A 14,067-nucleotide genomic window follows, 5' to 3' on the forward strand; every position below is an offset into this window, starting at 1 on the left:
ACCTTGGTTGCTTTTGAGATTATTTTAAGAGGCAATATGATCAATTATAGCAAAACATCTCTAGAATGCCTTTGTATTTATAGTCATTGACTTGGGACCAGGCTTTTTAGCCCTCTGCTGTTCTTTCCCATACTAAGATTCTGTGTTTCTTTGCAAAAACCATTTGTCATTCAAAGAGTACAACTTTCCTTTTGAGAGAAAATGAGACTTTTTGAAAGTTTAAACTAGGTGACTCTCTGTGTATTTGCTCTTCAGACTGAAGATTCCCTGAGGCGCAAGGGCAGAAACAGGTCCGACCGTGCCAGCCTGGTTAATATGCACATTCTCCAAGGTAAGGCTGTGTAAACCATAAACTAAGAGATACCTGCCTAGTGGGAGGCCATTTTTGTAGTTTCCTGTCTCTGTACTTGCTACGCCCCTTTAAAAACCTCCCCTAAGCCCGGCAGTGGACACACACCTTTAATCCTGGCACTTGGGACACAGAGTCAGATGGATCTCTGATTTTGAGGCCACCCTGGTGAGTTTCAGGATAGCCAGGGCTACACAGAGAAACCCTGGCTCAAACACACACACACACACACACACAAAGACAAAGCAAAAGCACCACCACCACCAACAACAAAAAGCCTCTCCAAAAATAAATTAATGAAATAAAATAAAAATCTTTCTAAAACATACACGCACACGCACATGCATATGCACACGCATGCACACACCCGAGCTTCTCACTAGGCTATTTTGAGCAATCCTCCAGTCATTCTCAACCATGAGGAAGACACACATTTATTTCAGATTTGGGCTCCAGACTCACCTGGGCCATTCTGACCTGACTCTAAGGCAGTGGTTCTCAAACTTCCAATGCTGTGACCATGTAGTACAGTTCCTCATGCTGTGGTGACCCCCAACCATAAAGTTACTTCATTGCTACTCCATAACTGTAATTTTGCTACTGTTATGTATTGTAATGGAAATATCTGACATGCAGGATATCTGACCCCCACAGGTTGAGGAGCACTGCTCAAAGGCCAGGTGATTCCACTGTGATCTCACTGTGCACATATAGAGTGTCCTCTGTAGACACAAAGGGTATCATCTAGCTGTCCCTATAGTCATTGAGTTGCAGTTTGATTCTGCCCTGTGCCCTAGAGTGTAGGAAATAAGGATCTCAGACAAGTCAATGCTGATCCACGATGTTCTACCCTGGGTGCTGTGACCCTGTTCGTGAAAGGGAAACAAAGCAAATGCCTAGTTGTCACCATCACCGGACACCCGAGGGAAGGAGATGCCATTCCTGCAGTAGGAATCCTCCAACCCCTGGGGTCCAGCTTCAGAGATGTTCAGCTTCTGTTCTGACATTTTCTGTGAAGTATTTACTCAGTGAGAAAGTACTGTGCTGGTGGCGGCTGGCTGACTTTGTGGGTGCAGAGATGAATAAGACATGGGTTTCTAACCTTAGAGAACTCCCCAGGGTAACAGAGGAGGTGGGCACGAGCATCAGCATCCAGAACCCAGCAGAAGAGAGAAAGTGCATGGTATTCTGAAAATACAGGGGAGGCCAGGGAAGGGAGACATCTGGCTCAGAATAACCTGGGAAAGGGAAAGCAAGGACCGTGGATAGGAAGCATGGAGCAAGCCCAGGAAGAAGGAAGGACATTTAAGGTGGAGGTGCAGTGTGCACCCAGCAGCAGTGTGCTCTCTCCAGAATGCAGATTTCCTTCCAAGACGGCATTCCAGCTTTACAGGGCAGGAAAGGCCCTGAAATGGGGTAGAAGTTGTGAGTCTTTCCCCATTGGTCAGCATGCTCTCTGACTCTCCTAGCTTACTGGCTTTTCTCCAGCCATGGAATTCAGTGAGACACTGTAAGACAGAAAGTAGATGGCACAGAACCCAGAGGAAAGGCTGTCAAGAGTTCTAAGGGCTCTCAGGCATACGTGACAGAATTCTTGCCTTCTTCACGGTGACATCTATGAAGACGCTGGGAACCAGGGCTGTGTCAGCACCAAATTACAGCTATACAAATAGCCCAAGAAATGCCATTTCAAATGAGATACAGGCCTTCCGATGGTCAAGTTAGCAAATAAAAATAAATGTTACACACAACCAGAATGCATGAGATGCAGGCATTTGTGCTCTACTGGGACGGTGCTGCTGAGTCATTGTTGCTGCGGTGCAGTTTGGCAGAGTGTGTCAAACTCCTTGGTAAAGGTTGGTAGACAGTGGTGTTTAGCAGAGAGTTATTGGGAGGGGAAACTTTGAAACTGGTAAAATGTCCAGCAATAGGCGATCCCCCAAGTCAATTGGGGATCCTCTGCTGAGTGTGATATCACATAGCAACCAGAGCAAGTGCTCGGAGGGATAATGACTTAATGAGAAAAAGCTTAGAGGATGTTTAGTCAAAACAGCAGGAAAGAAAACAGTTTTTATAGACAAATTCTGGGAAGTCAAACTAAACATGTTAATATGTGCGTTTGTGGTCCAGTTCTGGGAAGAAAAAGTATAGATCTCACAATAAAAACAAATAACTCAGAAAAACTGACGCCTCGCAGGCAGCTCCCAGCTTGGTTCATTTTCTCATTGCCTACCCTTGGCATTTATGGTACTGGGGTGCACAGAGGTGCTATAGTCAAGAAAGCCTAGGAGGGTGGGGTGTAGATCAGCAATGCAGTGTTTGCCTGACTTTAAAGGACTTTAAAGGACTTGTTTCTTTCGTCATTATCAGTCGTATCAGGTGCTCAGCCACAGCAGCCCTTCATTCTGGAACTTGTCTCTTCCATGGACAGAAGAAATTCCAGTCTTCCAGACAGAAATTAGGAATTAGCTCCCAGGAGTCCGAGAGTAACAAAGACCCACTAAGATGCAAATGACCTCTTTCTCTGTGTCTCTGTCTTGATCTGTCTCTCTGTCTGTCTCTGTCTGTCTCTATCTGTCTGTCTCTGTCTGTTTCTCTCTGTCTCTCTCTCTCTCTCCCTCAATTCAGGTGGGGACAGGAAATTGGAAACTTATTGCAAAGGTGGGCATAGTATGCCCCAAGGGCAGAAGGGATCAGGAGTTGACTCTAAGGATCAGAATGAAAAGATACTTGTCCAGAAAAGAAGTAGATCCAACTTCAAAGACATTGGGGGGGGGGGTGGCTTTTACAACAGATCTGAGCATTTGCCTCTTAGTATCACCATCATGACAAATCTAAAACCCCTAGATGGTTATACACTCCCCCTACACTAACTATTACCAGGAGATCTTGTTTACTGCAAACCCAGCCTGTGCCAGTTGCTCTCAAAAGTCAGGAACCTAAGGTCAAAGAAGCCACAGGGACCCATGGACTGCTTGCTTACAAAATTGCCAAATTGCATTTTTTTTTTTAAACAAATCCTCTCAAGGCAAGTTTCTCCAGTTTTCCTGTGCGTCTTCATTTGCCTTTATTTGGAAGTGTCTGCTCTCTGGTGCTAATCCCTGTGAAGTGATGATGCTCACATTGAAAAATTATCAAAATGGTAGAGCATGGTGTGACACAGTGTTTTCTAACCAGCAGCCAAAAAACCAAACCGAACAAAAATGACATCGGATTCTAAAAGGGAGGGATCCTGTCTGTTTCAACCTTGCAGCCTCCACGGCAGAAAGGTCCATTCCAACTGCTCAGATGAAGCTCAAAAGAGCCCGCCTTGCAGATGACCTCAATGTGAAGATTGCTCTCCGCCCAGGGCCCTTGGAACTGGTGGAGAAGAACATTCTGCCTATGGATTCTTCCGTGAAAGAGGCTATAAAAGGTAGTTTGGGTTGGGGGAAGGGAGGCATGCTGTCCCACACTTGTGAACCCCAGAGCAGCCACAGCTCTGACAATCCGGGGACTTTGTTCTGAGCATCTCACTGGAAGACCCATATAACACGGGTTGCTCCCCAAGCAGATATCCCACACTCAGAGGTCCACTGCTGTCTTCTGCTTCCTGTTATAGAGGCAGGAGGGCAGGGGGGAGAGGAAAGGAGTCAGCAATGATGGCTCACACCTATAAACCCAGCACTTGAAAGGCTGAGACAGGAGGATTACCATGATGACAAGGCCAGCCTGGGATCTATAGTCAGTTCTAGGCCAATCTGGGCTTCAAGTCTGATCTACAAACCAAATTAATTAATGAGTGAAATGTGTTGTGTAGAGTACCACCTGGTACAATGCAAATAGCTATTTGGCGGTAGAGATGGAGATGACAGCATCCAGGCTTTCTCAGGCAAAGCTCACATTAAGATCCATGTGAAACTGACAATCCTCAGGCCAAACACTCAGAGACAAGACGGTACACTCACCGATGAGTCCCCTCAAAAAAGACCTTAGCTCATTCCTTAAACCGTTTGACCAACTGACCTCAGGTGGATCTGAGCAGCCTGCAAGTACAGAGTTCATGTAAGAGATGCTCTAAGTTGGGCTTGGGTAAGTAGAGGAGAGTGGAGAGAGGAGACAGACATTCCCATAGGCAAATCACCTTTTCTTTTTCAGTTAGACCCGCAGGCAGCTCCTCAGAACACTTAGAAGGTATTATTTACAAACAGATGTTTAAGAGTTTCAATATGTTATCAGAAGTACGTACCAGGACATCTTACTCTAACTCTATTTATTCTGATTACCCTTGAGTCGGTCTACACCTTGGTCTTAGCCATCTATGCAGAGACAGTGTGGATGCTGTCTAAGGAGTGTGTAACTGTGGAAATATGAACTCCAGGAGAGTCACTGGCAACTCCTCCAATGCCCATTAGACACCTCCCAGTGACTGGCTATCCTCCTCACATGCTGCCTCCACGCTGCCTTTGAACATGACCTACGGTTCTCAGGAGTGCATGCTCTCCATCACTACTTCATCAGACAGGAAAGGAGTAGGAGAATGCTGTTCAGCATCTCTCATCCTCTCTAGAACACTCTATTCCACGACTATAAAACTGCCACTTATTTCTCTATTAGAGGCCAAAGATTTTCAGTCTGCACTTTTGCCTCATACTGACTTTGCAGCTTCCCCTGCAAGTATGTGTTGCCTGCTGGTAGCCTTCTCTCTGTTCTTCCTGGTGCCTGTGTTTCTCTGTGTATCTCATAATTATACACACAAACAAACAACCCCACAGCTATCATTAGTGTGGCAGACATTTTACCAGGCCGTTGCCCTCATGCATCTTGATTTTACACACAGTGCTTTCAGGTTTCTCTGTCATCTTTTTATCCTTTTCTTCATAGTTCCTAAACTTGTTTCCGTTGAAAATATTTCCTAGATCAAGAATATAGACTTTTTTATATCATCGATTATACATGTCAAGTCTCCCGTTTTCACATTTAAAATCTAAATGCCTCTGCAAAGATTTCAGGGCTTGGATTAAGAGGCACGTGTCATTTTGCTTTGTCCAGAATTTTGTGATGTGTTTTACAGTTTGCTCTGACATTTAACGTCACAACCTTCTTTACATTGGTCTGATGGTCTGTTGTATCCTGGCTGCTTACAGAAGTGTGCTAGAGATAAAACCTGGGGACAGTTTTTTCATATGTTTACTTTTGCTCCTGTCAAAATGTGCTTGGGAATGCAGTGTTAACAGGTTCATTAACAGTGAATTCATATGTTCAAAGCATATGGATTTCCCCAACTCAGAAACACAAAGTCCCTTTCCATTTATCCAAACCTTCTACTTCCCACAACAAAGTTATAAGTCAGGTCCTTCCAATCAATGTGACACTGGAAACATACATTTTACACATTTCTTAGCATCATTGAAGATTTTCTTAATAGTTCCAATACATTTCTCCGTTTACCTTGTGTAAGTAGAAATGTCTATGTCTACAAACAAAGCATATTCCCTGCTCCATTTTTGTGCATTGGCTGGTAGTTGAAAACCTATGTATTATACAAGCAATGGCACCTTAAAGCTATCCATGCAAACTACCATTTCAATAGTTCTTGTACTTCATTTAACAATACCAATATAAAATTATTAATTTGATAAAAAAATTTCAGATGTTAAACAAAAATAAAAAAATAAAATTTTACTACATATATAGATCTATCAGGATGGCTCTTTTTTAAATGGGCCAGAGAAATGCATATCTTGTGTATAAAATTATGTATATGGCATATAAAACCTATATAATTCATATATGCACAATAAATAATGACATTTAAGGCAATTGAATAATCATGTGTCTCTTGCTTAGCAGAATCTTATTATTGCAGAGAGGTCGACAGGTCTTCATAGGAGCCAGAGGTAGCGAACATGAGACCAGACTGGGCTGTACAAGACCCCGGTTGATAAGTGTCACAACACATCATGCCATCTGCAGTATGTTTATCTGCATTACCACAGCTTGATGCCCACAAGTTTTCATTCTGTTTCTCTGTTAGCTGGAAGTCTCTAGTCAACCACTTTTCTCTATGACAGGTGCTTTTGGTATAGACAATAAGAACATGTTCTTCCCTAAGGGTAATTTGAAGAGGATACAGAGTAAATTGCTTGCAAAGGGTGGGAAGTGACAGTGACCAGTGACATGCCCAGAGCGTTTCTGCCTGTGACATAGTCACCTGGTATTGCTTTCTTTCTGAATCACCCTAACACTCCTGGAAGCCACCTTTGGTGTTTCTGTTTTTAGAAATCGTTAGGATCTTATGCATTTGCGCCAATATTGACATTACTTGGTGTGTCACGGCATTTGTTAATTTCTCCTTACTCCTGTGGCCCTATCGTCCTCCACTACCCCACCATCCTCCAAGCAGGATGGCTCATTTTCTTAAAGGGCCAGAGAGTAAACTATAAGCTCAGTCTGTCACAACCGTTGCTCCACTCACCCTTGTAGTGGGGGTGTAACCATGGCAATAAGTAAACAAATGGGCATGGCTGCATTCCAGTAAAACTTTCTTTAGAAGTGTAGTGTAGCGCTTTGTCACCCTCTGGATCTAGCAAGTGAAATCTAAAAATGAAACCTTGCTTACACTGTGCTCGCTGTGAGACCAGCATGCAGGCTGAGAAAGGCCCCCTGACTGAGCTACATCTGTTTCCCAGCAGAAACTCCACACTATGGAAAGGGGAACATAGCCTTTGATAAATAGCTATCCTGTCATGGCATTCATGAATAATGTTGTTCTCCACTGTTTTCATTCCAACATACTGGCCAGATTTAAACGTCAAAACCACGCAAAGGCTCCTTGAGGTACGGTGAGGTCATATGCAAATAGACGGGTCCCAAACTGAAAATATGTTCACTACACCTGCACATCCCAGCCTAGAGCATCCCACCCTCACAACATTATGGAGCGGGGTTTCTTTCGAGCTGTGACAATGTGGCTGACTACAGTTGCCACCAGAAGACCAAGAGAATTGAAGAGGGTATAGCTGGCCCAGGAAAAGATGAAAATTCAAATTTGTCAGTCAAGTTCCTCCTGAAAGCCTACAGCTTTTGCATTATCGTGATGTCAAATTGTCATTAGTCGTGGGGGATTTATCCTTATACATGTCACAAAATAGTTGATAATTACCTTTGAAATTGTCTGAGTGATGGGAAAGTGTTAAGGGTGGTCCCACGATCAGTTGCATGAGTGCTCCCTGTTCATGTCCTCAAAGCCTGGTCTCTGTCTCGAGAGTTGTTCTTTAATGACTTTCTATGGTGACACTCATAGTTATGTGTGTATTCAAACTTATATCTTATATTGGTTGTATGATTTACCGCATGCTGGAAATTCTCCTTCTCCTCCTGCACTTCAAAGTCCATGGGTCTCCAGCAGTATGTGGTATTGACTGCTGTGGTTCTATCTCTCAACCTGGACTCTTTACTTTCAAGTTAATTAACTGTTAATTACTGTATTCAGGGTATTGTCTCTTCCACTTTCCTTTACATTCACTAGAAGGCAGTCTGGTTCTTTTCTTATAAAAGAGAAGTTTATGATTCTACTCTTAAGATCCGTTGGCTCCACATCTTTACTTGAATCCAATTTGCCTCAAGTTTTGCTTGCTGAGAAGCTGTCTGAGGAGAGCTGGAGATGTGATTTTTGGTTTGCTCTCTAGGGACGTTGCTCTTGCAGGAGTCCAATCCAGGGCCTCGCAGATGCTAAGGCCAGTGCCCTGGCACTGAGTTGGACCCATGACCACCACAAAGCAGAGCTTTGGGATGCAACAGCTTGGCTTTGAACCTGACCTCTGTGACCCTGTAGATGCTGTCCCTTCATCTCACAGAGGCTCAACAGCCTCATCTGTAAATCTCTCTACTGCAGTAATCACTGTGTCTTAAGGTTGTTTGTTGCAGGTAGACACAAATGATTGATGTAAAGAATGAGGTCAGGGCTAGGGAAATGGCTCTGTTGGGAAAAACCCTGGCTGCACAAACATGAAAACCAGCATCCATATAGATATATCCATCTATAGCACTGGAGAAGGAGGGACAAGAGGATCCCTGAAGCTCACTAGCCAGTAGGTCTAGCCAAATCAGCAAGCTCCCGTTTCAGTGAGAGACCCTGCCTCAAAATATAAGGTACAAGGTGATGGATGAAGAATCAATGCTGATAGCTCCTCTGAACTCACACACTCCACACATGTACACAACAAGCACACACACACACACACCACAAAAAATAGCTAGATGCTGAAGACTTACTTAACAATCATCAGGAGCCCACCAATAACTTACACTGAGTCCCAACTGAGTCCTGAAGGAAGGGAGCCAGGGACAGTAATGGAAGAAAAGTTGGTTAAATTCCAAAAGCAGCCTATAGTGTGACTTCCAAGCAGAGGAGTCTCAAACCTTAGTTCTTCTCAATTAAGCACACTGATAGAACCATTTTTAAAATTCTCTAACTAGAGAAGACGTATTTTTTCTGTTTATTTTTGTTTATCTATTTACTATCTATCACCTAACTATCACCTATCTACCATCTATCTATCTATCTATCTATCTATCTATCTATCTATCTATCCATCCATCTATCCATCTATCCATCTATCTAACCATCTTAGCTTTTTTTTTTTTTTTTTTTTTTTTAAGACAGGGTTTCTCTGTGTAGCCCTGAACAGTCCTGTGTAGCTGTGCTAGAACTTGCTCTGTAGATCAGGTTGCCCTTGAACTCAGAAATCCACCTGTCTCTGTCTCCTGAGTGCTAGAATTAAAGGTGTATGCCACTACTGTCCAGGTGAGAAACATAATCTTTGAGGGATTAAAATAAAAGGTAATGGTTAGCACAGGAAGTTTGGTTCTGGTGAGCCACGAGTGAGTGAGTGTGTGTGTGTGTGTGTGTGTGTGTGTGTGTGTGTGTGTGTGCAGGATCAGGTTGTGTTTGCAGACTGGATCATATCTTTGGTGTGAAGTGGGCTTGTGAGAGACAGGGGAAGGTCAGAACTCCATTGGAAGACTGATAGGCTTGTTTGATAAGAGCTGATGAGCTGGAAATAAGTCCTGTATTTGAGTATATGAAAAGAGAGTCTGATACGGCCAGCATTGAATGCTCATTGATTACCCTGTGACACATGGGTTTCTCTCTTGAGCAAAATTAATGATGTCACTGCTCATTAAGGCAGGAATACAGTGGAGAAGTGAGGTGGGGAAAGAGACAAATTCTTGTTTTAACTTCTGAATGTGAGGGGCCCATCAGTAATGCAAAACCAGACACTCAGCATCACCCTCTGGTGGCTCTTAGTTCAGAAGAAAGCACTCACAAGCAAATCTTCAACACATATGGGAATCTAAACTGACAGACTACATAAGATTGTCTTTCCATGCATGCATTTCTTCCTAATAGCTATTGACTCTCTTCTCTAATGTGCTAGACTCCACTGGAAACACTCCATCAATGATCAGAACTTGCAAGTGTGTTAACTATCATAGTCAAAGCTGCTAAGTGTGTTAGCAGTTCAGAGTATGGCAAGCAATGCATAGAAAGAGCAGAGAGATAAACTCGGGACTGTTGTATGGTAGGAAATCTGTGCAGAATAAACAAGGGATAGCTGAAGAAGACAGCTACAGATACATTTGTTTTAGTTTAAGAAAATCCCAGAAGAGGGTGCCAGCAGACAATAGAGCATGTGTCCCTCCATCCCTGTGCCCCCTTCTGAGCTTATGGGTCTCACAATCAAATGGCCATACACTAGGAAATATCACAAGACTGCCTGGAGTCCAGCTGTAGAAATAGCAGCTAGAGCCCTCACAGAAGCAGAGATGACCCAGCCCATTTTCTGGCCCATTACTCCTAGGGACCACATTCCTTTTGTGGCGAGGCGGGGATGAGCTTGTGTGGTGTTTTCTGTCAGCCCCACAGCCTCTGTGTATTTCCTCTTCTTCGTGCACGTGCCGTTCCAGTTGTGTTTATACATTGTGGTTCTCTCTCCAGCTGTGTTTCTATGTTCCTCCCAGACTTGAGAGGCCTACTGGGATGTTGTCTCCCTCCCTCCAGGATTAATCAAAGCCTAAGATAGAATGATCTAGAACCTTTCTTAACACAAGCAAGGACATTTTGACAGTGAGCCTTCCCGCCTGGGCTTTTCCTACCACAGACTTTTCTTTCTTATTGGGTGCCAGCTACTGATCCCCTGTCTGACTTGTGAGTGTCTTCTCTGAATATGGTTTTAGAGACTCCACCTGGTCTCATTCTCATCTCTCTGGAATGGCGTACTGTACAGGAATACAAAGCTCAGGCTCTTGCGGCTACCACTCAGAGGACATCTGATTGCCTATCATCCTTTTGTGAAAAACTTCATCATGTCAGGACATGGCTTATAACCAACATGATATTTATGGGACTGATAACTTCTCTACAGAATGCAGAATGGCCTTGTTATGTTTATGAGTGGTCGTTATTACTCAGATGTTCCTCAGTACTGAGAGCCCTGGGTTCTTCTCACATGTTAATAGTTTCTAATCACATGATCATTAAACACTTTCTTCACAGGATGCTAGTATCTCTTAGCTCCAGAGGAAGCAGGGTTTTGTCCATAGGTTTGACTCCTGGCTTGAGGCAAACCAAACCCAACTGGATTCCTCAAAGAGTAGGAGGACCCTGGACTCCAGCTACAACTGAAAGGTTTCTAACCTTGTCTTTGGACTGGACCAGGTTTTCCATCTAAGTCAGCACTTCAGTTTCCATTCAACCAATGTTTTAGAATATGTAGCTCTGTTGTCAAAAATAAATTCATCTTACCACCACAACCTTTAAATATAGAAACCAATGTGTGACCCACCAAGGCCATCCATTTCCAGCTGTCATGTATCTGAAGGCCTCTTTATTCAACATATCTTGTTCTGTGACCTACAGGCTTTACCTCAAAGTCAACCTCTTTAGCTCGCTCAGAACCCGGTCCATGTTCAGAGACCAAGGAGTTTTGACACTGATCATGCATTTTAAAGGCAGATATACAATAACAATGGCCCTGTGCCAGATAGTAGGGTTGTTTGCCTTGGCATGCCTTACTTTCTCACGGACAAAATTCTACCATTCCACAATGAGAAATCACTTCCAAAGTACAAACGATCCTTAGGGGAAAGAAATCCACCATGGCATTTATGTCAAATGCTTTTCTGAAGAAAAACTCTGGGAAAACTAGGGTAGGATTCTAAAATGGAGGAGCTGGCAGATTGGGGGAGAAAGGGTGGGTGCTGAGGGAAGAAAGTGGCCCTCCGATTCTGCAGGGCTGCCTGGTGACCTGAACACCATCAGTGCTGCAGAACCCACCTCAGTACTGCTGAGAGATGGGCAGTTGGAGTTTGGGATATCTTGCAAGATCCCTGTGGGGTAGCAGGAGGTATTGACAGGTGACACAGGGACATTGAGTGCTGTCCCATAAGGGAAGAAGGAGACCAGGGGAGTATATCATGTTCATACTGAATAATATTCTTTGACTCTAGTATTTGACCTCTAGAGCTGACATGTAATACATATACATAGAAGCTAGCACTTCTCCTGATTTATGAAGATCCGATCAAGAGATACAAGAGGAGTTTCAGAGGTGTCACGGGTCTGAGGAAAGGGAACCCTGGGTACCAGTTCACATCCATTTTATAATGAAGACTACTGATGTCCTTTGAGAGAAGTTGAGTTCTCTCAAGTAGAGGAACCACCAGGCCATAGACGATAGTATATGGTGGATCTCATCAAGTCTCCTTGACAACAGGCAAGATTAAACAATATCTACATCTATGGGAATGACCTGTGGCACTCGCCCTTGGAAAACAGATATTGCTTCATTTTCATTCTGGAGGATGTTAGGGATGGTCAGTCAGTCTGTCCCCAAATAAAAACAGCTCCCCTGCCCTTCAGGACACTAACTTGGAGGTAGAACATCAGGTGGTGCCCTCTCCCATTGCGCCCCACCCTTCCTTCATAGCCCTGGGTACAGGTTCTAGGGAGAGAGTAACCAGGCCTCCAATTATCTCATTTAATCTTGGAATGTTAAACGTGCGTACACAGGAAAGTACAGCTGACTCATTCATCTAATCGCTTCCAGGGAATGGGGGAGTTGAGGTCCCAAGGGGCCAGTGCCAAGAGCCAGTCCTGTGGGCATAGCCAGAGGATGATGTCAGGGCTTCTCAGAGCAGGTCCTTGTCATCACACTGCCTGACGTGTCTGGAGGGACAATAGCCAGCACTCTGCTCTCCAGCAGCTCCCAGCCAGCCTCTTGTCGTGGGAGATTGGAGCAGAGGCCCAGGGTCACAATGCAGTGCAATCGATGTGAATGTTCCACAGGGATACAGATAAGGTGACCAGAAGGTGACCTGTGTCCCTCTCTGCATCAGCGTGGCTTGAACCAGCAAAGAGGGTGGCCTGTCCTGAACAGAGTTTCTCCTTACCCTAGGAAAGCTGACTCCTTATTTTCCCAGAAAATAAGAGCCTCTCTGGACAAAAGAGTGTTCCTCACCATGGAGTTGCACTGGGCCTTTAAGAGGCTGACCACAAAATAAACTGCTTCCTGGGTGGTCCTTTTGTTTTTGATAATGGTAAACTTGAGAATGGCAGATGCTTCTAAACAAAAACAGTATCAGCCACCAGAGCAGCTAGACATGATTGAACAGTTCACGTCAGGTCGTGACTCGGTGCTGGGGGGATATTATTTCCTGAAACCTAGAGTGGTAGGTCCATTCATTATTCCCACTTTATAGAGGGGGAAACTGAGACCCTCTGAAGTAATAGAACCAAGAAAAGCAAAGTGCCCCAAGTGTTTCCAACTCTAGAACCCATGAGGGCCTTAAGCATCTTGTGAAAGTAAGGTGGTGGTGGCGGTGGCAGCAGCAGCTCTGAGGGATTCCTCTGTAAGCCTGAAGAATTGCTGTGTGAAGGCTCCCTGTCCCTCCCTTCCTCTTCTGCCCAGAGAGTAACAAACCCAAACAACTTGCAACCCTGAAGGTGATGGAACTGGGGTGGTCCATATGATGGCACAGTCCTTAGTGGTCCTCAAATGTACCTGTTGGCAGAATCTGAGCTGGCCACATCATATTGTCTGGGTACCAGGCATCCATCACATCTGGGGCGGTGGCACTCACCCTGCTCCTTTGTGTGGATGTGAACAAGTTCTGCGTGCTCTGTTTCATGTACTTGTGACTTGTGGCTTCAGCAGGGAAACTCTGAGTTGATGGTGTAGGATGTGGATTCTAGAATAATTCTCTCCTCTAGCTGGTAGAGTTTCTTTTTTCCCTCACTACACCAATTCTGTTTATCGGTCCCTCTTGGGTCTCTTCCTCTCTCCACCACCATCCAAGTCCCTGCACCCTTCTGTTGTCCTGCCCATAGCTGACAGTCATTTCAGGTTCCACCCAAGCCCCCCTCCTCTCCGGGAGTTCTTAGACAACTTTGCATCACCAGCTCTTCTGTGTAACTGCTGTGGACACTCTCCAGGCCACATTTCTTTGACAGATTCTCTTATTATCCCAGGGAGATACACACACCACCTCTCTCCCGACTTTCAACCTCTTTACCATATCTTATCTGATCACCTCTACCCCTCTTGAAGTGTGAAAGGTGCAAGTGGAAGAAATAGCTGAGGACCTGCTCCCTTCAGACTTTAAGGGAAAAAATAGAACCGATTACAGAAAGTTGTTCCTCCATATCCACAGGGGCTTAATGCCAGGGTCCCTCA

General features: G+C 44.5%; 1 protein-coding gene across 3 annotated transcripts in view; it reads left to right on the forward strand.

Moving 5' to 3' along the window:
- Myocd (myocardin) overlaps nt 1-14,067 on the forward strand; it is a 98,242-nt gene that overhangs the window by 48,243 nt on the left and 35,932 nt on the right. For all 3 annotated transcript variants that reach the window (XM_021176394.3, XM_029483384.2, XM_085829919.1), the window contains 2 exons: nt 256-331; nt 3,603-3,764. In XM_021176394.3, coding sequence (XP_021032053.1) covers nt 256-331; nt 3,603-3,764 — 238 coding nt within the window. The remainder of the gene's footprint in view (nt 1-255; nt 332-3,602; nt 3,765-14,067) is intronic.

Source organism: Mus caroli, unplaced genomic scaffold, assembly GCF_978045245.1.
Source record: "Mus caroli unplaced genomic scaffold, Mus_caroli_1 scaffold_13, whole genome shotgun sequence".
Taxonomy (NCBI): Eukaryota; Metazoa; Chordata; class Mammalia; order Rodentia; family Muridae; genus Mus; species Mus caroli.